The sequence below is a fragment of the Tachypleus tridentatus genome, chromosome 2 (assembly GCF_004210375.1).
Source record: "Tachypleus tridentatus isolate NWPU-2018 chromosome 2, ASM421037v1, whole genome shotgun sequence".
Lineage (NCBI taxonomy): Eukaryota > Metazoa > Arthropoda > Merostomata > Xiphosura > Limulidae > Tachypleus > Tachypleus tridentatus.
This window is the reverse complement of record NC_134826.1, coordinates 131,407,500-131,433,044: the sequence shown is the minus strand read 5'-3', so window position 1 is coordinate 131,433,044 and position 25,545 is coordinate 131,407,500. Positions and strand designations below refer to the sequence as shown.

At 34.6% G+C, this 25,545-nt stretch overlaps 1 protein-coding gene across 3 annotated transcripts in view; it reads right to left on the bottom strand.

The window, feature by feature from the left end:
• LOC143245117 (UDP-N-acetylhexosamine pyrophosphorylase-like) overlaps nt 1-19,789 on the bottom strand; it is a 45,716-nt gene extending 25,927 nt beyond the window's left edge. Inside the window, exons 1-2 of one of the 3 annotated variants that reach the window (XM_076491014.1) lie at nt 19,630-19,789; nt 15,645-15,923 (exon numbers count right to left, since the gene is read on the bottom strand). In XM_076491014.1, the coding sequence (XP_076347129.1) occupies nt 15,645-15,921 (277 nt within the window). In that variant the 5' untranslated portion in view covers nt 15,922-15,923; nt 19,630-19,789. Of the gene's footprint in view, nt 1-15,644; nt 15,924-16,372; nt 16,958-19,629 lie in introns of those variants that run through there. The other 2 variants (XM_076491016.1, XM_076491015.1) reach the window with 2 other exon arrangements.
• Nucleotides 19,790-25,545: the final 5,756 nt, after the last annotated feature.

Below are 25,545 nucleotides of genomic sequence, written 5' to 3'. Positions count from 1 at the left end.
AAAATTTGGGAATGGTTCTAACAAGCTTCCTCCACCTATTTTGAAACGCATCTAAGGGCGATGTTTCGACTCCTTCTTCAGAATCTAATGACAATCGTTTGCTTGATAAACGAACCAATATCTTTCACCTTTCGGCAATTTCCGAACTATCGCGTTCTTAAAACTCACCCGATGTGTATTATTTCTAACGAATTTATAAAGGACAATGATATATACTATGGGGAACTATTTGCATGCCCATATAACAATATACGTGAATATATATATATATATATAACTGCCTTTTCACTGTAAGCAGAGTTTTAAAAATACAAACGTAAAAGTCTGTACGAGTTAATCAGTAACAGTAACTCTTGTACTCATGTGACATCGTTTTATCACTTAGCGATTATTTTACGTTACTTTGTGAAAATAATTCAACGTCCAAACAAACCTAACACGGAAGTATTTGTAGTCAAAGGTCTACACCCAAGCATAGGCATAGAAGAAATACATATAGAATATACAGACAAGAACATCACAAACGCTAAAATATAACACATTATTTCTAGCGAAACATAAGAATCAACCAACATGATCAAAGTATACACAGAATCACAGGACATCCACAGTATGAAATCTGAGGGTATTATAATATATTGTGGTACCAGAAATCTCGGGTTGAGGAAGCTAAAACACTCGCCGTAGTCGTGACACAGTGCTACAACAGGCAGAGATACGGACACATTGCTGCAGTGTGAAAATCTCTCTCACAATGCATGGGCTGTCGAGTAGACCATCATAACTTCCAATGCCCGAAAGAACACAAAAGCCCACAATAATGTAACTGTAGAAGACAACATGCAACAAATTATAGATAATGTCCTAAATATAAGAACATCAAAACTAGAATTAGCAATACACATAATCATCCAAAGAAAATGGATACATAACAAAATCAAAAACCTAATTTTAATATACAAACGCTATAATCTACACCAGTAACAAAACACCACAGTACACAGTACAGACTACAAATGACACGTATGCACAGACAGCAAGAACACGTCATACACAAATGGCAACATAACCAATTCAGAAACAACAAATTGCAGTAAGTCAACCAACAAACATACATGAGATAGAAATAAATTCGAAAGTAAATAAATAAATAGAAAGTAAAGGCGATCAAAAATAAATTCGTACAACTGAGACAACGATACAACCCCCAAAACAGTACAGATGGTTTAACGCACTTTATAGAAAGAGCTGTGTGTTTTTCTTATAGCAAAACCACATCGGGCTATCTGCTGAGCCCACCGAGGGGAATCGAACCGCTGATTTTAACGTTGTAAGTGCGTCGACTTACCGCTGTACTAGCGGGAGCGTAGAAAGAGCTAAAACACCCCGTATTCCTGTTATACTACGTATTATACACCTATACGTAAAACAAAATACCACAGAATCAACTAAAGAGATACCTTAGAGGGAAAGCGCGAATTTCGAAAACAAACAAGACGACAAACAATTTTTGTATAAAGATGTTAAACAAAAATGTAAAACATAAACAGTGTTTGATTATTCCTCGATGTTAATTTGTTATTGGTATTTCTAGTTATAAATAAAAATATTTCAATAATACAAAATATCTGTGTATCTCCCTTTCCCCGGTGGCTCTGCTATAAATCTGAGAGCTTACAGCACTAATAATCAAGTTTCAAAGTCCGCGGGGAGAATAGCATATATAGGTCAGTGTTTATTAAAAATTACAAATATATACTGTGTTCAGTAAAGGTAAGAGCATGAAACTGGAATGTAAATATTTAAATAATTTATAGTAGTCAACTGTGATAAAAAAATCTCGATTTTCTTTCATCTACAAACGAAGATTTTTTTTAAGTTTCAAAGTCAGTAAAACAGAATCATCATTTAAGATTTAGTTTGTTTTGAATTTCGCGCAAAATTACTCGAGGGCTATCCGCACTAGCCGTCCGTAATTTAGCAGTGTAAGACTAGAAGGAAGGCAGCTAGTCATCATCACCCACCGCCACCTCTTGGGCTACTATTTCACCAACGAATAATGGGATTGACTGTCACAATGTGACGGGGATTTGAACCTGCGACTGTTGGATTACGAGTAGAGTGCCTTAACCACCTGGCCATGCCGGGCCTTTGACGTCTTTCAACTTAATTGGTTAAAAACAAATGAGCAGAGAAATCACGGACTGCCATCCGCATTTCGGTGTAAAAATACAGTGTATAATTTAACATTTCATTTTCAGCGAATCTGTGATAGTCAATAATACGGTACATATTTTGTATGCTGTATAAACTGAAAAATAACAAAAACTGTATGACTGTAATCTATTAGATTAATGATTTTACAAAATGAGTACAGAAATTTTAATAACTTACTTTTTAATGGGTCAGCTTACTCGTTGACTTAATAAATATTGTGGTAATGCAAAACTCATTCAACTCTATGATAACAAACGCGTTTTATTCTCTTAGCTACAAGTTTTACAAGTTAGCTTAACTAACTTTCGCTGATAAGCCTAAGTTCACAGTATTGTAAAAAGTTATGCAGTCACGTAACCAAAGTAACCATAGCAATAGCTTACAGCAATATTGGACGTAAGCATTATTCGTGTAACACATAGCTTCAGTCATACAATCACCTTGTTTTCTTTTCATTTTTCACGAATTTATAGCAAATTTGACAATATATGCAAATCAAGGTATGAAATGAAGTGCAAAAAAGTCGGTCTTGACATATCATGTCCTTATTCAATCCTGTCAGTAAATTAGTCAACATAGCAAACGGAGGACCAGAGTTAGGCCTACAAACCAACGTTAGTCCCACAGGTAGAGAATATAGATATCGTAAATTATTTAGTGTTTACATCTTTTTACACTGGAAAGCAGTTCAAGATTTATAAAAGCCTTTATGCTTGTAGGAATCTTGTGGCTGGCTGGGTACACGATGTCAAATTGTAGAAAGTGTACAAGACTTTAAACCATCATACATAACTTGATAATAATTCGAAGTTGTTTTCAGTGAATAGGCCTATTCTTTATATCCTGTCAGTAGTTAATTTACGATCTAGATATGTTACATTGTACTGTATTGCATTTTAAGTCCTATCGTGTGAGACCACTTTCTTCCGTACATATCACCATATAATTTACACATATAAGACCTAGATTTTAAGACCACCGTTTGACAAGCCACACTTTAATTACTATAAAATAGAAACTGTATAGTCTATGGTACAATGATGGTTTCTAAGTCTTGCCAATGTTGTTTGGGTCTGCACATTTTATTGCCGCAATCCATTTAATTTTACATATTATTTTGATAACCTATAAAACGATAACTCCGGATTCTTTTTCTGTTTGTTTATACAACTCAGTGCTGCACAGCCGATTGTCAATTTAAAAGCTTGATTACAAATTACAATACCAGCAACTACATTGTGATTACTTAATTATCTCTCTGGTACGCCCAAAATGGCGGTGTGTTGTGGTAAAGTGTCCATAATGTCACACGTATATGTTCTGTAGTAAAACGCTAACTCAACAGTTCCACTTCCCAACTTTCTCGTATCTCTAGTTTTGTCGAAGCATAGATTCAATATTTGCAAAACTAAAGCAACAGACAAACTGACTGACAAACTCATTAACTTAGTAGTGTTACAAACTCACTCAGAGATAATTCAATAATCAACTGAATTTTGGCTCTTCCAGGTCAAAATATATTTCAATGACAGTGACGAAGTGTGTTTAGTCCAAAGTATTTTTTTTTAAATAAAAAAAACACAATTAATATTGCTATTGAATTTCGACTAGTTGTTAATAATAAAACGAGTGTGTTACAATATTCTTTCATATATTGTTTAGGCAGAGTATTCATGGATGTATGTTACAAGTTATACAACCCGAAAATGATAACAATAATCAATAAAATATAATAGGTGATATGGGAAAATCGATAACTTAAACCGTAGTAGGAAAAAGGTATTGGGGAATTTCTAATTATATGCTAATGTTTTTACATACACAAAAATAATTTTTTAAAATAAAGTCTAAACATTAATGGTTTCAACACAGGAGTTTGGAGTTGGCCAATGACAGATATCGTAATGTGAGAGATATATGAAAATCTTTAAAAATATTTACGTTAGTTCCATATTATCTCTTTAAAATAATTTTTTTTAAGTATAGTGTTTTAATTTTTCAAAATTAACATTTTCGTAGGATATCAAACTAAAAATAGGTGACCCGGTCGCACCAAACATGCTCGCCCTTCCAGCCGTGGGGGCGTTATAATGTTACGGTCAATCCTACTATTCGTTGGTAAAAGAGTAGCCTAAGAGTGGCGGTGGGTGGTGATGACTAGTTGCCTTCCCTCTAATCTTACACTGCTAAATTAGGGACGGCTAGCGCAGATAGCCCTCGTGTAGCTTTCGCGAAATTCACAAAAGAAAGAAAGAAAATAGGTGAAAGAGGGGAGAATGTAAGGCACGGGTTGAGTTCAGTACTTCTACCGCAACTAAACAACATACGCCCATGCCTCCTTTGGTTTCAGGCCTAATCACACTTTCTTCAAAACAGGTTGGGGGGGAAGACTTTTTATATATTTATATATATATATTTACAGTGGAAATCTAGAATCGTGAAATTGAGAGTGCTGATGTAAACGTAATAGGTGGGGCTTGTTTGCTTATTTTGTACGAACTCACTTTTTAGAACAATGTCTATGTTATAAAATAGGCTTTTGTTCCTTATAGCATGAGTTCAATACCTTAAGGTACGGAAATAAAAATAACAGAATCCACAAATAAATGGGAGCCTAGTCCTCGACAAGTGAAGTTGAAGCTGGTTGGACCGGTTGAACTGGCTATCCAGAGCCAGATGACCTAGATCGTTTATCCTTTTCTACTACCGTCTTAATTCTTTATGCACTAAAGTACAAAAACAATACCACTTCACACAAAGGTTGCTGTCAAAGGTTACTGGAAGGAAACTAGAGACAAAAGTTCTACGACTTTTAAAAGACTCACACGAGTGTTGTTGTCGTTTTATAGTTCTAAACTAGTATAACAAGGGTCGCTGTCAGAGGTTACTGAAAACAAACTCATGACACAAGCTCTATAACTTCTAAAACTTCCATATATTAGTAGTTTATAGCCTTAAACTACTGTCGACAGGTTCTGAAAAATTAAGGAACAGAACTTTTGAAATAATTGGCTCATTCTCACAAGAAGGAATAAGTTTTTGACTCTAGATATTTAGTTTAAATATAAAGATTTATTTAGATATAAGTAATTTTAGAAGGCCAGATATCTGATGGGACAAGCACAGTTTTCTTCTTCACTGAAAGAACATATTTAAGTCCCAGCTTTAGAAAAAAAAGTTTCTTTAAAATTACACAAAAGAATATTTCTACTTTCTTTTGTTTCACAACAAAGATAACGAATGTTTACGTATTATTTCATAATCGTTTATTTTCATATATAAGAGCATCTTATTTTCATAGAATTGCCTTGAAATATCAGGTATACAGGGAAAGAAAATGAAGTCTTAAAATACAATGCTAACTAATAAAGTTTTCAGTGGCATGTAAAACAGTGAGTCTAGTTTGATGAAAAAACTAGCGTTTAACTGTTGTATAGTTTCTGGTGGAATGTTGTTAACGTATTTCATGTTTATAGCAAGGTTAATGAGCGTCTTATTTATTGTTGGTACTTAAACTTGTTGTTTTAGTTTGAAGTAATAACGTCTACGACTGATGCAAAATTAACTTCAAATTAGGTTTTATTCATTTTAAGTAATTATCAATATTTTACGTCTATCTGATATCTGATACCTTTTGTTCTTTTGTTGTTCGTTTTGTGAGTTTGAGAATGGTTTTAGACAGGTACTAGGATACGCTGAAAGTTATTTATATCATACTGAGTTTATTTGCCTTTCATAATTAACTGCCTTTTTTTTTTTTTTCTTCTAACACAAATCTGCATAATTATATGAATGCGTAAATTTGCAGTAAAATCCAAAACAATGTTGACTGGTTCTTGATTTAAACATTCAACGTACAAATTGTTTTATTATACACATTTGTATTATACCAAGTCTTTGGTCTAGAATAACAGTAATTTGGGTATTGTATCTAAAGGCGCATCGACAAAAGTGTAACATTTAAAACTTTTAAGGTCGTATAATCTGTAGGACGCCCTCGCACGGAATGCATAGAGATTAATGACTACTGTAATACAAAAGTGAACGGCCGCTCGCTAAACGTACGTTTAGAAAACCACATGATACGCTAATCCTCTTTCATTATGAATAATATTATGAAGAAACTGTCAAGAAGTTACATATTATATAATATTTTTATAAATCCAAATTTTTGCAAACACAAAATTTAGGCTAAACTGTGTAACTTTTTTTTTCACACTACGGAAAAAAACACAACAGCTTGTTATTTAAGTTATTTTAGAAGCGTATGTGTGTTTTTATAACAAAGCCACATCGGGCTATCTGCTATGTCCACCAAGGAGAATCGAGCCCCTGATTTTAACGTTGTAAGTTCGTAGACTTACTGCTGTCCCAGCGGGGGACATTTTAAAAACTAGTTATATGATTATGAGTGATATTTATGTTTGGAATAATAAAGACAGTATGAATACTGTATTGAACGGTATAAATACTATATTAAAGAGAAAATAGTTATTAGTTATTATGCTTTAAACATTCAGCTGATGCATGTAATAATTCGAAACTATTTATTTATATTGCATATTTTTACGTAAAGAACAAAAATAAGTTGTGCTACGTTGCTATGTAGATCAAATTTGTACAGGATATTAACCACGTTTCGTACACACGCTTTCAAAACAGATTTACATTTTAATGTTTCTAAAATACTTCTACTGGTGTTCTTTTCTTTAAAAATCGCTAAACGTCTTACTTATTTATTCGTAAGCGGGCGTGGTTCAGTGGCTATCTTGCCTATCAGTGCATGCTACGTAACAGATAGCAAGTTCTAATTAATGGCAGCATCTTAGGATATGCCTGAATTCCGGTAGTTTCTATAACCTAAATTTTGTTTGACCCTTATATTTTAATTTCGCTTAATTGTTTTTTTTTTATGGTACCGAAGATGTTTAATAAATTGTAGTTTAATTTATTTAAGCTCATAATATACTTTCTATACAATAACCATTGTTAAATAAACAAATACAAATTCTCCCTTTATATTATTTTTCTGTTGAATTTAACGTGTACTTAGAGGATGGAATAGTCTTCAATTAAGTGAGTTACTTAAGAGGCCAAAATAAGTGAAAACACTAACACATAAGAAAATTCGGATAAGTGATTACTGCAAAGCATGATGTTGCTCCCCTAGTGGCTCAGCGGCTGTTCTGAAGGATTATATAGCTAAAAACGAGTTTCGATACCCGTAGTGGGCACAGCATAGATAGCTCATTGTGTAGCTTTACGCTTAACAAGACTTTTTACTTTTCACCTTCTTTTTAATTTTGTGTATCTTAATAAAACAGATATTGACGAGTTTAATTAGAAATAGATTTTTGTTGCAAAGTTATTTTTGTTTCAAGTGTTCTTTTATCATGCAGAGAATGTGCCAGTACAAAGAGAGAGACTTATATATTATATTCTCAAGGTATAAAAAGTTCTTATTAGTACTTATGAGCGTGTACGTTATGCTATCTGCTGAACCCACCGAGGGGAATCTAACCGCTGATTTTAGCGTTGTAAATCCGTAGACTTACCGCTGTATTAGCGGGGAGCAGTACTTATGAATTACATTAACTAAACGTTGGTATAAAATAACAAATTATTGCTTATAAAATACTTTTTAGTTTAAAAAGTAATCGAAATAAAACTAAAATTATTATTTTTTACTTAAATGTTGAGCTTCGATATACAGATGTGCACTTGACACCTGAAAGATGCTTCCGGTTCCTAATAGTATTGATAATATAGCTTTATCTGAACCGTTACTATGGCGGTATGTACGCCACTGCTAGCAATATCAGCTATTATTCAAACACCTTTAACGAATGCTGTTAGTTTCATTATAACGTTAAGTATACAGTTTTTATCTCTCCTGCAAATCGATGACATTGTTTATCAAAGAGTTTTGAATAATTCATTCATGACCACCATACGAGGCTTTAGTCGATTAGTGGAGTTTTAAAGAACCAACTAACCGTTTTTGATGAAGCTGCCTTACAGGTTACTCTTATCATTTTCTGCGTACACAATTTAACGTAGAATGTCCATAATAACTGTTAGGCCTGGTGATTGTAGCGTTCGACCCACAATCACATTCTAATCCCCATCATCGAATATGCTCGAACCCTTTCAGACGTGGGGACGTCATATGTAACGGTCAATCCCACTATTCGTTGGTAAAAGAGTAGCTCAAGAAATTGGCGGTGGGTGGTGTTAACTGGTTGCTTTCCCTCTAGTATATCACTGCTAAACTAGGAACAACTAGTGCAGATAGCCCTCGAATAACTTTGCGCAAAATTCACACACGTACAAATAAATTGAAACTGTTACTAACATAGATTTGTAAGGGGCCGCGTAGCCTTCAATTGCTGCATCTAATAATATTCGCCAGTCTCTGTGGGACTATGATATATTGCTCTTCGTTTACGATATTTCTTTTGGTTGTTTTTAGTTATGTCTCATTTTGCATACATTCGTTGTTAGAACCAGCAGCTTCGTCTAGAAAATAATCAAAGTACAACATTAAAAGTATATTTCATAACTGTAGCTTCACTTTGCAGATGTACGTGTGTAAGTTTTTTGTCAGTTGGATTAAAATATTTTGATAATTACACATTTACAAAATATTAGAATAATCTGCCCCAGCAGTAATATAACACACTTATTTTATCTTTTATAATTTTTGTCAAGTGGCATGAACTACCAAAACCTAAAACTATTTCAAATCCTGTTTTGAGTGTCTAATACTTTCGTACGACATATCACGTATTAAGTACGTGAAAATAGTTGTAATAGATTTGCGATTGTTCTAAATTCTCGATCTTACAGGTTTATGGGAGTGTGCAAATGATTAGGTTTGGAAAACAACTAATTTATGTTTTAACTAATATAGTAGAAAAATAACACAATTTTGATAACAAATTGTACAAAGAGTGCAAGACATTCAAACAAAGCACAACATTTAAAATATATTTCATTAATTTTATAAACATGTATGTTGCTTTTTCTCAAGGTCAAATTCACATCGGTGGCAAGCGTTCCAGTCTGAGAATAATTTCACAATTCACCACAGAATTACTCGTGTGACCCATATTGCCAGAAGATTGTATTTCGACAATAGTCCATAAACGTTGAATACACTTTGTGCATGCTTTAAAACAAAAAGTGTTTACCTTGTAACCAATCTCTTGCCTTACTTCGCTAATGATGATTTTATTTCATACATAACGAATATCTGGAACATGTAAAAACGACTAGTAATAAAGTAATACAATATCTAGAGTATCCCTACCCCTCCCCCGCCCGCAAATTTTTGAATTAACGAAAATTTCGAGAATAATATACGAATGTTTCCAATATTAAAAATCAATCCTGGGATAGTGTTAACACATTAACGATTATTTCTAAGTTATGAACAGCCTCAACTAATAACTACTTGGGTTGGCACGACCAAATGGTTAGGGGCGCTTGACTCGTAATCTGAGAAGCGCGGGCTCGAATCCTCGTCTCACAAATATGATTTATGGTGTTAATGACGTAAGTTGTATTTCCATGGCTTTAATGAAGATTTTTCTAGAGGACGTATGACTTTTGTATAAAATAAGTTGGTAAAAGTAATGCAAGAAAACCCAAAAAGGTTCACGATGACGTGAAGAATCTACTAGTTTTGATTGATATCTAGACATGGGTACATCACTTACTAAAGTAAAAAGCAGTGACGGAGCAGTCAGTTCAGTGTATGAATGATCGAATAATAACTGATCAATCGACTTAGTCCTTCTGTAATCTTAACAGTAAGTTATTAACCAGTAGTTGGTAAATGTAGGCCTAATACACTTTATTAGTGTCAATTAGCCACACGTCGTAAGGTAGGTATAGAGTATCTTAAGGTAAGAGTATCTTTCAACATTCGTCTTGCTACAACTTTATGTTTATTTACTGTTTGCTTCATCAACGAAGGCGATTTTTCACCTTTCATTGCCAAATTGGACCAAAACTATCGCAGCTCTAGAATTAGTGTAAATCAACGCACTGCAAGACTTCCTATCAATAAACCCATGGAATTGTAAATTGGTTTAAATAATGAAATTCTTATCTTATTTGAAGATGTAGCATTCTCAATTGAACTTTACTCCATAATACTAACTAATTCCTTTTTTTCGGAGTATGGCTAGCTCCTTGTTGTCCATTTGATCTGGTTGGGCTCAAAGAAAATCTTTATGGCATTGTCTCCTTTGTTTATTAACAGCTGTTGATTCTTAACAGTCTCTGCTGTACTGGGCAGGTTCTCCACAGCTATGAAGATTCCCTGTTTCTGGAATTCTTTTGGATGATTTTCTAATGCATACGGACTTTTGTATACAGTTGCATCTCTTTGGTTATTTTGATTATTTATCTCCGACATTAATGTATTCAACTTCAATCGTCAACTCCACAGCATCCTTTAAAGATGTACACCTGTTTTGTTTTAGCCTAATTCTGATATCCTCGTCTGTTGTAGCACGTATAAATTGATCACATGCTAATAAATGTATACTTTCAGGTAAAACATCCGGGTAATAAAAATGAGAAAGCCTTTCAAAATCTTCCAGAGGTTCGGCTAAAGACTCTTAATGTTTCCATATCCTGTTCCGGAACTTTGTTCTGCGTACTTCCTCCTGACATGTCACTCTAACCTTTTATAGTTTTTACAGCTTTCAGTTGGATGGCTATTTAATATTATTAGAGTTGGCTTTTCTAACTGGACGACAGGATAAACAGCTTACTATTTCGAACTGATACTGATATGCCTCCAATAGTACCATCTATTATAGTTGCTGATTTCTCAATTTGGTGATGTTGTTGAACCGGTCAGCTAAATTCTGGAATTGGATTAGGTAGTGACTTAAATGAAATAGTCCAGGAAGGTCCTGTAGTCGAAAAAAAAAAAAAGGCACAGAAGTAGTTTTACAAATAGGTTCTCCTCTTTCGTATTTAATAGTAAATTATGCTTTATGCTGGAGTTCTAGGTCGGAATCAGAAAGTTGTGTGCCTGGTTTGATTTTTGTATTAACCAGTTCTTTTTCCAAATGTTTTGTTCTTTCATCGCTGTTCTTTTACCTTTATTGTTCTTGCTTATAATATAAATGCTTTTTTGTACTTTTCCAAACTTGTTGTTGTAATCACACTGTATATCTTCAACAGCCTCGTCGATTCTGTCTTTAGTCAGATTTGTGTTTATCTTTAATTTCTTTTTAAGTATAATATTTCTTTCTTTCAACCCCTCATTTACCTCTTATTCTCGGTTTTATTTCATTTTTTTATTTTTCGGTCTATTTTCTTAATTTTTATTTTATTTTCTGTCTCGTTCTTATTTTAATTTTCTGCCACTTTTTTTTTACCTTTTATCTATTATTTTTATGAAACCGGTATAATTCAGCGACAAGTGGTAAATCGAGTAATAAATTTTGCTTCATATGTATGTTTTAATATTTTAAATAGTTGGTCTGTGTGAATAATTCATCGTAATAAATCAGTAGCATCAATGCTGCAAATTGAAATTCCTATATAAATATGATCACTGTGTGGGTTAAAGGCAATCCAAAACACTTAGCTAACTGAATCACTGATTTGTGTTTTTACACTAATCACCTTCTACTCTGTATACGAATTTTCTAAATCATAATATCATGTGCTCACTAACAAGCATCTAAATAAAAAACAAACAAACTGGAAATAAAGCTTGCAACATAGTAAATCGCGGACATGTAGGGTGACAACTCTGACGAGATTGATGAACGGCGTTTTTCGGATGAATAACATGTGTTGATTTATTACAGTAGGTATTATATACGAAATAACCTTTAGTATGAGGTCTCTTGAATGGAAGAAACCGGTTTTATAACAAGTCACGATGTTAGTGCTGAAAGATGGAAAATATTAAAAACTAGTAGGACTAATATTTGTTATAAAACCGGTTTCTGGCGTTGTGAGTCCGCAGACAAATCCATTGGGGAGGCTTTCGGTTTCAAAATCAAAAAATGTGTAAAAACAGCGGTTCATTGCCTCTCACAAGTGATTGCCCAAGAGGCCTTTCGTATAATATCAGAATTTCTCAGTTAGGCTAGACGATGAGAGAGAAAAGTTTCGGAAACGCTATTTATAATATATACCATACATATATAGTAAACAGTACAATACTTTAAAAGACGAAACATTAAGAACCAATAGGTCTAAAACTTGGATAAGAATATTGTTTTGTTTCAGAGAATTATTTGTAATACGTGGAGGTAAATAGAGGAAAGCTGCATGTTGATTTGTAACAATATATACATAATTTAATTACCATGAAACGTCAAGTGACATAACACTGGTATTAATATATTTCATTGCATAAACTTTTACACGAATTTAGTGATTGTATTAGAAAGTTGTGTTCATTTCGCCAAAGTTCAAATTTAAAATGTAATTTATGACGTAGAGGTCTACTGCATTTTTTGACTGATCACGCCCTCTGCTGTGAGCCGCAGTCTTGCTTATTAAAAAACTGTCAACATAGATTGGAACAGAAACACATTTTAGGTCTCTTATAATGACGATGTATAAATAATATTTATGGGGGGTTTGAGACCTTCATAAATCATCATATAGTAACCTAAAGTAATTTAGGTGTGTGAATTGTAAAGTAAAGAAAAAAATGTTTATTTTGTAAATCATAACAGTGAACACCACTTCCGCCCTGCCCTCCAAATTAGATCATCGCCTCCTCCTCAAACAAACAAACAAATAAAAAAATCCCATAAATGCCACTGCATTATTTTCAACCTTCAATGGCTCAATAGTGAGTTATCTGGACTATTTGTTTGTTTTAAATTACGCGCAAAGCTACATCGAGGGCTATATGCGCTATCCGTCCCTAATTTAGTAGTGTAAGGCTAGAGGGAAGGCAGCTAGTCATCACCACCGACTGCCAACTCTTGAGCTACTTTGTTACCAACGAATAGTGGGATTTACCATAACGTTATAACACCCCATGGCTGATAGGGCGAGCATGTTTGGTGTGACGGGGAACCGCGACTCTCGGATTACGAATCGAGTGCCCTGATCACCTGGCCATGCTGAACCATCACATGGAATAATGGCACTAAAAATCGGGTTTCGCTACTCTGGATGTGTACAGCACAAATAACCCATTGTAAATCTTTCCGAGTACTAACAAACAAAGCATCCTCTTCACGCAACGTTTGAGCAATTCTAGTTCCTCCTTACCCGAAGTTGACCTTTTGATTACTAACATGAGAATATTATATTCGGAAATGTACTTTTTAATTATTGGGAAAATTATAAAATCTCTTAGAATAATTATGATTCACATACTCCATGTAGTGCATACATGGATAATATAAATACAAACTGTACATGAACGTGTTTAAAGTATTGAAACAAACTGTTTAATCGTGACTGTAAACTTTTAAGTACAAGAGAAATAAGGCCCGCCATGGTCAGGTGAGTAAAGGCGTGCGACTCGTAATCTGAGGATCGCAGGTTCGCACCCCCGTCGCACCAAACATGCTCGCCTTTTCAGCCGTGGGGGCGTTATAATGTGACTATCAATCCCACTATTCATTGGTAAAAGAGTAGCCCAAGAGTTGGCGATGGGTGGTGATGACTAGCTGCCTTCCCTCTAGTCTTACATTGTTAAATTAGGGACGGCTAGCACAGATAGCCCTCGAGTAGCTTTGCGCGAAATTAAAAAAAGCAAACAAAAAACAAAAACGTTTACTGTATAAGAAATTGTACAAGGTTTTACTAAGAGCCAACTGTCATTTTCACTAACACCGCAAAATAACAATAGAAAAAGCTGTAATTAAGTCTAGATTATTTCCTCGTTCAATTAATCATTCACATAGTGATTCCATTGTTGTTATTATGTTTCTTAAATACTTTTACCTCATAGCTTTTATTCATGATCTTAAAAAAATCAGATATTATTATCGATTGTTTACAACTTTCATGAAAAGCTACATAAGATTTATTGCATATAACTATCCATAACTTTGAACTGTTAGTTTGGTTTTGGTTTGTTTTGAATTTCGCCTAAAACTACTCGAGGGCTATCTGAGCTAGCCGTCCCTAATTTAGCAGTGTAAGACTAGAGGGAAGGCAGCTAGTCATCACCATCCACCGCCAATTCTTGGGCTACTCTTTTACCAACGAATAGTGAGATTGACCGTCACATTATAACACCCCCACGGCTGAAAGGGCGAGCATATTTGGTGTGACGGGGACCTGCAACTCTCAGATCACGAGTCGAGTGCCTCAACCACCTGGCCATGCTTGGCCCGAACTGTTAGTCAATAGCACCTGTCTCTATCTATTGAGCTACTACTCTTTTCTGATTGTATAGTCAGTGGAGTTTGATCATCAATCTTATAACGTGGGGTACGAGTTACCACAGTGGTAGAGTTGTAGGTTTTGGAAATGAGGAGCTGGATTCGAATCCGTGCGAAACCACATAACATTCTCTGCAATTAAGCGTTTAAGAATGACAGTCAATCAATTAACATAGGTAATGGATGTAAGGCTGCTTGAGACTGGTTTTCTTCCCTCTGGTGGTTCAAAATTAGAAACGACGGGAAATAGCCTTAGTAGCATTGCCATAAATACTTACCAGAACGAAAATTGTTAGAGACAGGTTGTCACCACATTCATATATTTAATCCACCTTTTGTTTTTATCTTATTGGAGCTAGCTTTCGACCCGCTTCTGGAGTGGACATCAGGCTTAACAACAAATTACAAATGTTCGTAGCGTACCCACAACCCCAAAGTTCAAAGACGGATTTTGTGGAAATGCCCTGTGGACCACAAACCTTCAACAGACTCAAGTCTGGTCCTTCTTTTTCGAAAGCTAACGATGATCTTTTGTGACTTTAAAAAAATATCTTTTTTGGATTAAATACGCAAAAAGAATATATATATGTGTAAGATAAGTGTACTTTCTTTGCTTAGCTATGTTTTCACACTCAAAGAGTTTTGCGTTCTGAACTAATTTTGTATAGTAGTGCAGCAAGAAGATACGGACGTTTTATCCTTGTGTCGCTGTCGATCAAATAACATCAATACATTGCCACTTTTTTAAAATAATAAAAACCTGTCTCACTGATAGTAAACCGACTAACGATAAATATAAAATAATACTAGTAACATTTCCAACGTAATACTCTAATATATTTCACGATAAGCTTCTTTCTAAGCAAAGATACTGGAAAGAAGCGTCATAAAAGCGAATAGGATCTGAATTAGGACGTGGCCTGAGGCGGGCATTTCACTGAGAAACAATGACTGTGTATTGTTTATTAGAAACCGAGAATTGGAAGTTGAAGGGGAAAGTCGTTTCGAAAGTAAGCCTAAGAGAAAATAACCCACCTTCTTTCCGGTATATATCAAGGAGATCGGGACTGGTGCGAGACAAACTCCCGTGATGCTCGGAAGGTATTGGCTGGAGAAGCTCGTCCAGTTTTCCATTTTCTTCAGAAGGCGTGATGTTGCAGTGCTGGAGAATATCTGTCACCTCGGCCAGGTCGAGACTAGCTAGATCTTCATACAACAAGGTGCGTTGTTCGTCAGTCAGAGATGGCCAAAATTTCAGCAGGTGTTCTTGACCATAATAAGCCAGGTTGTCCTGCAAAGTCTTTACGTCCATACCTGCGAGGTTGAAAGTCGAAAGAACTTAGAACGTGCGCAATAACATCTAAGTGGCATGCTACGGTTTGCCATTTTAACTGAAAAGTTTGAAATCAGGCGTAAAATGAGCGTAACTTGAAATGGTTAATAAGATAAAACCAGTCTGGCAATTAAATATAGTTGCTGTTAGCTACCCTACCGTGTACAGTGATCTCAGCTTCATCAACACAGTTTTAAGATACGAAAACTAAACCTAACCAGATTACAGGTGTAACCGCATGCTTTTGTACAAGCACGTGACATACTTTCACAGAAATTGATGCAGAGCTTTCAGAAATAAATAGAACTCTAGAAAAATGAGAAAATAATAAAATGGGATATTCTCTATATTCATCAATTTCTGATTTCAGAACCGATTGACAAATGACGATGTGCGTTAAAATGTAATTAACAACGTTTTCAAAATTTACCTTTTCCCAGTGATAAATGTTCAAAAGCGTCTGGTTAGTGTACTGCAATCGTTCTAGACTGACCAGCTTGTCAAGATATCGAAAGCGTGCTACCTCCCCAGGGGCCAGGTAAGCGAATGGGAAGTAAGTGAAGTCACAAGGCCGCTGGAATGCCGTCGAAATGTGTCATGTCCTGATTAAATCCCCGTCAGACCTGAAACAGGCTTAATTTCTTTCCAGGACTGCATTAGTCTCCTGGAGCACGTGCAACTCAGCTCGAGATTTGTAGCTTGTCATGAACCCATTCAAGGTATATGTAGACATAAGATCATGGCACTGAGATTACGATGCGTGACGTTGCAGGGAGCTGCAAAATTTCGTTTATTTATATGCACGCATGATTATATAGATAAAAAAAGAAGACGAAACCAGCCATATACCTCTAAATTTTCTGTGCTTATTTTATTGTGTTTAAATACGCCTTTGTTTGAGTTTTTGGCGCAAAGGACCATCTGTATATGACTGTTCCTGATTTTGAACTGCTACATCAAAAGAAGGCAACTAGTCAACAGTATGCAACGCCAAATTTTGGGCTACTTTTGTCTGCCCGAATAGTGGATTCGACCGTCACTCTTATAAAGTATCCGAAGCCACAAAGTGTGAAGTGGGTTACGTGTAACCACACACCAATCACGTATGATTGGATTTGCGTAGTAACACCTAGGCCACGCTTGGACCGTGTTCAAATGCACTTTCTCATATGCGAAAGCTGAATGGTTCAGGATCGCCGCCTACTAATCTCTGTGTTCAGGAAGTAAGATATTAGGCTTGTTTACTAAGAAACTTTGATATTGAAAGGAGGGCATCCGTTTGTTTTATTACTACTACATTAGGTCAAGGATAAATGGATACGAGTTTGTGAACTTGACCTGACGGGCATATAAAGATATTGCTCATTACAAATACATTTGAGAAACTTTGTTCTATATATATATATTTGATTACGAGATAAAAATGCTTCAGCCAAAACAGATAAACGTTGATTGGTTTGAATTTCGCGCAAAACTACACGGGGGGCTATCGGTACTAGCCGTCCCTAATTTAGCAGTGTAAGACTAAAGGGAAGGTAACTAGTCATCAACACCCACCGCCAACTCTTTGGGATTGACCGTCACATTATAACGTCTCCACGGCTGAAAGGGCGAGCATGTTTGGTGCGATGGGGATTCGAATCCGCGACCCTCAGATTCCGAGTCGAACGCCTTAACCCACCTGGCCATGCCGGGTCGATTTAGTTGAGACAAAATAATCATATATACCCTAATACTTCCTGGATGCGTAATTATAGTGATATCAAAATATTTCACTGCAAATAAATCACCATGTTACAAGTATCAAAATTGGAAAAAACAAACATTTTAAATCCATGTATAGAATCTTTATAAAAACAAAAAATGTTTTGCATTTATTAGGATTGATTTATTTGTTTTTCATAGCCGTTGTAACGAAAAGTTTTATAGACCTATAAAAAAGAGATTCTTATCGTTCTTACTATGATATAATATCACACCTATTAGTGACTTAAGTTTATATATGTTACATAACAATCCAGACTGTGAAAATAATCACACACTTATAAAATATTATATACATACACTTAGATTAATATATTTTTCTTAATATTTACTATAGCGCAATCGAAGGCACTTGAGTCTTTTTTGATATGAGATTACACTGCACAAAAGAGACTTAAAAACATTAAAACTCTATTGCTTATAATATTGTTCCATGATAATTAACCCATTGCTTTTCCAAATAAATTGCTTTAATTGCTAAACCTACAATTAAAGTTAACACTGTAACATTATAGCCTAATGCAATATAATTCGAACACCATTTTCTTTTGTACGTGCTTATTGTAAAATTCGAAGTAAGTGGTTTATGTAACTTCGAGTCTAATCAACTTTGAAACTAAGTACATTTCCTCGAATAAACACGTTTTGGGGCTAATAATTTTTTGTGGGCCCTACATCCCATGTAATTTTACATAGACTAAAATTATCAATGGGCCACCATTAAGACCATGAGTTCTGGGGCTGAACCTCCTCCAGCCCCTACCTAACTATGGTACTGCGTTTCGCTTTGGTTGTGAATTTTACTTTTTCTTATTAAAATTTATACCAACAGTGATGAAAGAATTTATGAACAAAATGAAGTAATTTAGGTTATTAGCGATTAGTAAAAAGTTTTATATCAGGCAATGTAAACGTTGTCAACTAACTATTTAGTTCGCTAGAATCTAGATAAACCGCGTTCAGTAACCCGTTTTTCTTCCAAGTAAACTGTGTCAATTAACTCATTAATCCTTCAAATAAATGTTGTCCATTAATTTACCAGACATTTCAGTAAACAATGATAATTAAAACTTCTAAATGAATCAACTAATCCATTACCTCTCCAAATTAAGCATATCCGTTAACGCGTTGGTCATTCTTATAAGCCACATGTACTAAGGTAAGATTCCTTCAAAATTATATTGCCCATTAATTAATCAACTGTACATCATTCTGTCAAATAAAGCGTGTCAGCTAATATATATTACTTGTAAATAACATGAATATTTTATTACTTTACAGCTTTTAATGTGATACATTTAAAATAAAATGAAACAAGGTCTTTTGCACACAAAAACCATTTTCTAAGTCTTCATGAAAACAAAATCAAGTCTATAGATTTACAATGCAAAAATCGGTGTTCGATTCCCCATTGTTAACAGAATGCAGAATTCCACTGTATTTTTTTACATCGATAACAATAACAGATTTGTGGTAGACTATTCACACATGCAGACGATGTTTGGAAAAAGTTGAATACTTGCATGAAGGTTTGTTAGCTCTTCACGAGGGGGCGCTGGAACTAAGATGTTTATAAGTTATCTGATGTTGGAAAAGTAGTTTATATAAATTCATATCTAGACTTTAATACTACTTTTATGACAGACGTACATTGCTATTAGTATTATATAAAATAATATACACAACAAATAAAATATAATTAATCTCAAACGGTCGTATATTGTACTGTACCGTTTACACTATTTTATATACGATAACCAAACTGGGAGGTTAACTGACAAGGTAAGATAGCGCTGAGCAGTTACTACGTGATACTAGATCAAAATCACACAAATCCATTAAATTAAGCATATCATAATGAGCCTTTACAATTAATTCTGAAATTATTTCACACGCATGCTTTAAACAGTTTGCTTCACTTACCGTTTAGAAGTAAACAATTTCAGTTTTTCTTTATTCAGTATTTTGAAACCAAGCGTCGGATAAGAAACTGAAAACTCAAAGAAAAGAAAAACACGCAACTGTTTTAACGCCTCAGCAGATGCTTCCGTTTTATTCTCAATTCTTGTGATTGTTTAACAATGAAACAAGTTCATAATATTTTTCAGCTCCGCCCTTATTTTTTGACGTCACTGGAAGACAAATACATATACACTGATATGTCTGCGCGTCAGTCTTATCTTATGGAACAGACTGCCATTTGATATCAGAAACTTTGTTCTTGCTCATTTCGATGTTTTTTTGTTATTTTTTTTTACTGGTAATCATATAAGGTTGCCATAGGCGACAAAATTATACTATTCTTCACATAGTTTTTTATCTATAAAACGTTGGGTTATTTTTCCAACATCTTCCTACTGGCTCAACAGTATGTATGAGGGCTGATAATGCTAAAAAATAAGGTTTCTATACCCGTGTTGTGTAGAAACATACTAACAAACGTTCCAACATTAATCATATTTCCATACGTTGTTGAGATTCGCTGTTTGAAAAAAATGTTCTTATTTGAATCAGCAGTAATCGCTTAGTCACTTGAACCAAAGCGATCTTTATCCACTAAGTTCTCAGAAATTATACTTAAAGTCCCTACTCAATATAAATTAAGATAAATATTGTTCAAGTGTATGACAATACTTATCGGAAGGTGAACTGTTCAATATCAGCGACTTCTTATATTAGTAGAGATGTTAAGAAAAAGTGAGATATTTTTAATATTCGTGGATAGACCCACCCACCCCCCAAAAAAAAGCGGACGTGGAAGTGAAGCAAGCTGTTAAAAACACTGCAGTCATCAAATATGTCATTGGAATCACAACTTGTGATCGCATTTTGAGGAAATGCTTATTCGAGGTGTTTAATGCGAGCAGTACAAAACGCAATTTAAAACAGAGCAGATTATTGAGTTGTAAGTCTGTTGGTTGAATGGTTTTTAATACGAGAGTTTCTTACTCGATTTGTGAAGTTGCTCTGTTGCATGACGCAGTGGCACAGTCATATGTCTGTGGACTTAACCTACTAGAAATCGGGTTTCGATACCCGTGGTGGATAGAGCACAGATAGCCCTTCATCTGATCGTGTGCTTAATAACAAACAAGTAAATAGATCTGCTGCGTGGTGAAAGTTAGTTACATAAGGTCACGTTTTTTAAAAACATGTTATTTGTAAAACTCGTTCTTGTTGACAAAGAAACAAATATTTGTTGTCTTTAATAAAGTTAATTTTCTATGATTCATTTTACCGAACAATAAAAAAGACAAATATTAAAAATGTAATACAACGATGTAAAGTAATCCAACAGCATTCTCTTAAAAAATTCATTCACAGATTTCGATACATATTATCACCCTTCAGCTCTGTAATACAACATAAAATCTTGCATCAGTCAACCAGATCTAATACACAGATATTTATGTAACTGGTTTCTTGAGAGTCATTCCTCGGCTGTTTTACGACTGTAAATCTTGTAATCCAGCATTTGTCAACCTATTTCTAGAAACTGGTTTACTGCAAATAAAGTTAATTTTAATCTTTTAATCTTAATTCATATTCCTATGAATATGAGTATTTTTATAGGCCCTGTTTTTAATATTTTAATTTTGGTGTTTTGTTTTCAGCGGGAGTTCAAACATGGCCTAATAATACACGAGTCTTGAAATTTCCTATATTTAAAACTAATCTAAAATGCCAAGTACCTGACATCTGGAATTCTATAAAACCTTGGGGGAGGGAATAGTGTAACAATATTTATTCACCAGAAGATTGTTAGATGTTTAGTTTATTAGTCAATGAACCAATTCAGTCAGCTATTTAGGCAGTCGGTTAGTAAGTGAATTTGTTTTCGAGGGTGCTAGTCAGCCATTTATAAGTTGTGTTGTTAATAGAAGAGTATGCTCACGTGCAAGTAAGCGACTGGTAAAGTTTTAGTTGTGAGTTAGGTTTTCGATTCGTTTCGGAATTTCTACCACAATGTTATTTGTGAAGTTAGGTCTACCAGTAAACGTAACCTATAGAATGCTATTTGATGAATAAATAGTTTTTTTGTTTGTTGAAAATTAAGCACAAAGCTGCACAATGGGCTATATGTGTTTTGCTCACCATAGGTATCGAAACACGATTTATAGCATTGTAAGTCCGTGGATATAACATTGTGCCACTGGTGGGACGAATAAACAAATAAGTGGATTACTTTATATTATTTTTACGGAATAATAAAAGAGAAACTATCTTACGATGGTAACCTTTAAATCACCGTAACACTTTATATTACAAGAGGGATAAAGTCGTTATTTTCGATTAGCAGGATGTGCCATAAACGCCAGTAAACTATTATCAAAAATATAGAATTTTCATTAGTAGTTCAAGTGCAAACTCACAGATTTGTTTATGTAAGACATACCAACTTAAAATTTCAGGCATTTCAAAGATATTGAAATGCGTATCCTAACAAGAAGAAGGTATAATGAAACGTAAATTAAAAAAAAATATCAACTGAAGATCTTTATAAAAAAAAAAAGTGTTAAACATTTATGAATGTTTTGTGAAAAACAAGTAAATTCTTCATCATTCGCGGAACACATTATGAATTTTTGCACTTCATTGCTAGCTTAACGAGTTACCTTTAATAATGAATATTTAGAAATAGCAATTTGGCTTAGGCCTAATTTCTGTTACTTAATAATTGTCATCTTGGAAATGATGTTAACAATGAGAGCATTGCCCAACTACTTGAAACAGCAATCTCAGACAGTTTTATATTATGACTGTATTTGCATATTAGTTTCAAACCTCTGTGTTTAACATCAGATATTTTAAAATAGTACATACTCAAGTTTAGTTTAAAATCTCAACTATTTGACATCTGTACTTCTGAGAATAAGTATATTTTTTGCAATGTTTTTAATATTTTGACTCGTAAGTTAGATGTTTTGTAGTGTTTGTTAGAGGAAGTTTTGATGATGGCGTAACAAGTCCAGAAACCTTCTAAGTATCTAGATTCGACTGCTGCATAAATGTGGGGAAGTTTCGAAAAGAGAAATATTGTTGTAAAATGCCAGAGTGAGAAAATTAGTTATTGAATCAATCAGTTTGTGCGTCTATTAGTTATCCAGTTCTGAATCTGCGTCGTAGGTATGAGAGGAAACTTAAAAAGTAAGTGATTGTAAAAAAAAATTGTTGTGAGACTGGCCCATTTATCTTTAGTTTGTTTGTTTGTTTTGAATTTCACTCAAAGCTATTCGAGGACTATCTGTGCTAGCCGTCCCTAATTTTGCAGTGTAAGACTAGAGGGAAGGCAGCTAGTCATCACCGCCCACCGCCAACTCTTGGGCTACTCTTTTACCAACGAATAGTGGGATTAACTGTACATTATAGCGCCCTCACAGCTGAAAGGGAGATCATGTTTGGTGCGACGGGATTCGAACCTGCGACCATCAGAACCGCTAGTTCGTGAAACTATGTAAGTTGTAAAATGTTCAGTTCGAGAGATAAAAAGTTTTATTTTTCGTTAAGTGGAGTGGGTCTTGCATCTTTTTCACCGAATGGAATAAAAGAGCCTGTCCAACGACAGGAACAGTTACAACAGTCTCAAGCGTATGTGGTTTAATTTCTTTGCACTCCGTTGCTTGTTATCAATAGGTTGTGTATTAACTTGTACTATAGGTACACAACCTCGGATTCCAAGATGTCTCTCTTTTATAACTCCCTGGGATAATTCGGCAAGCTAAGTGTTAAAAATGACTTTGGCGTAAAAGTTTGGGCTTAGCTTTTCTTTACTATAATCATTTTTTAAATCTTGCATCATGATAACAGAAATAACATAAAACATATTAATCCACATTTAACTTCTCAAGTGTCATCAGTAAATCCTTCGATTCAGTTTTCGATACTTTACATAGTTATAAAAATGGCTATTTTATAATTATCTAATATTATTACAAATACAGTAATGAAAAAAAGCACACTGGATTAATATAATAATCGTCATCGTTTGAAAAATCTAGATTATAAAAAACATTAATGCTTTGATGTATTACAATCAAACACACTTTGCACTTTTAGCTGTAGGTACATTATGAAAACTGATTAGTCACAATCCTGGAACACAGCTTGTCGACCTTCCTTCTAGGCTACAGTTCAAAATTTGAGAAAAAAACAACTGTACCTGAATCATAAATATCTTTAGTCCGGCCTTTAGCTCGTTGAGTGGATAAGGGGTCGTTCAGCTGAACAAAGAAACAAACCAAAACATTTAATATGAGGCATATTTCTGTTGCAAGCTAACAAAATACGTTTGCTTAAATAACTGTTTTATAGTTTGAGTGTCTTGTAAGCCTGTTTACACGTTTTAAGCTTTTAACATGATATTTCTTATTTAAGAATAGTGAAATTGCACTTGTAGTGGCCACACAACTGTGTAAGTGGCTACACGTTGGAGTGGTGGTAATAAAACTTCTCGTCCAAGAAAAAATTTTACAAGTTGTTACTTTATAATTATAGAACACGAAGCTCACTGTTAATTAGAGGAGGGGGGGGGGGTATTTTGCCAAGCGACAATTTGCGAAGCTATTGAAGGTCAATCGTACCAACCCTACTGTGTTCATTGTGTTGACCGTTAGGGCTGAAATGAGTCTTTACAAAAGCTTATAGCCTTTGAAGGCCAGTTACTTCAGGCACATTGAAACAGATCACAAAGGGTACATAAATAGAAACTTTATGTGCATTAAAACTTCAGTTCAGTGTTTGAATCGTAGAGGCTACAAGAATTTTGAAACGAACTTCTACGTTTTTGTATTAAAATACATTAATTCTTAATCAAAGTGACATCACACGTTTTTATGAATAATTCTGAAAATACATATTTAGGCCAATGCTGTAATGCTGTTATTAGCTTGTTGCCAAAGTAAAAATAATCAATGTAGAGAATAATTTTAATCCGGTTAGGGGATAAGTTTGGTTCGTTTTGAATTTCGCGCAAAGGTTCACGAGGGCTATCTGCGCTAGCCGTCCCTAATTTAGCAGTGTAAGACCAGAGGGAAGGCAGCTAGTCATATCCACCCACCACAGACTCTTGGGCTACTCTTTTACAAACGAATAGTGGGATCGATCGTCACATTATAACGCTTCCACGACTGAAAGAGCAAGCATGTTTGGTGTGACGGGGATTCGAACCCGAGACCCACGTGGCCATGCTGAGCTCCCGGTTAGGGGAAATCACAATCAAAACCCATCAATGGATGAAACTTAGAGGTAGCAATCAATAAGTTCCAAGACCTTTACCAACTTAATGTTAATTACAATAAAATTGACTTGTATCTCTGCGTACCTCATTCACTGAACGACATATTTGTTCATATGAAAAAAAAATTGTAACCATGAAAACACACGAGACACCGATTTATATAATGTTAAGTAAAATATGTTTATTTCGATGGTTTTTGTTCTACCATGTCAAGTCTTAAAGATAGGGAACAAATTGTGAAATTCCAAAATGTGGTATTTACATAACTCTCATTATTGTGGTTCTACCCACGACTGCTTCTCTAACACTTATGTTTTAGATAAAGCTAACATGTTGAACAGCCATTCACGACTGTTTTTCTCTAACACTTATGTTTTAGATAAAGCTTACGTGTTGAACAGCCACTCACAACAGTTTTTCCGTTAGACACGTTTTGGATAAAGCTTATGTTTTGAACAGCCACTCATGATTCCTTCTCTGTTAGACACTTATGTTTTAGATAAAGCTTTCATGTTGCACAGCTACTCACAACTGTTTCTCAGTCAGGCATTTATGTTTCAGATCTGTGTTGAACACTACTTACAACTGTTTAGTTAGGTAAG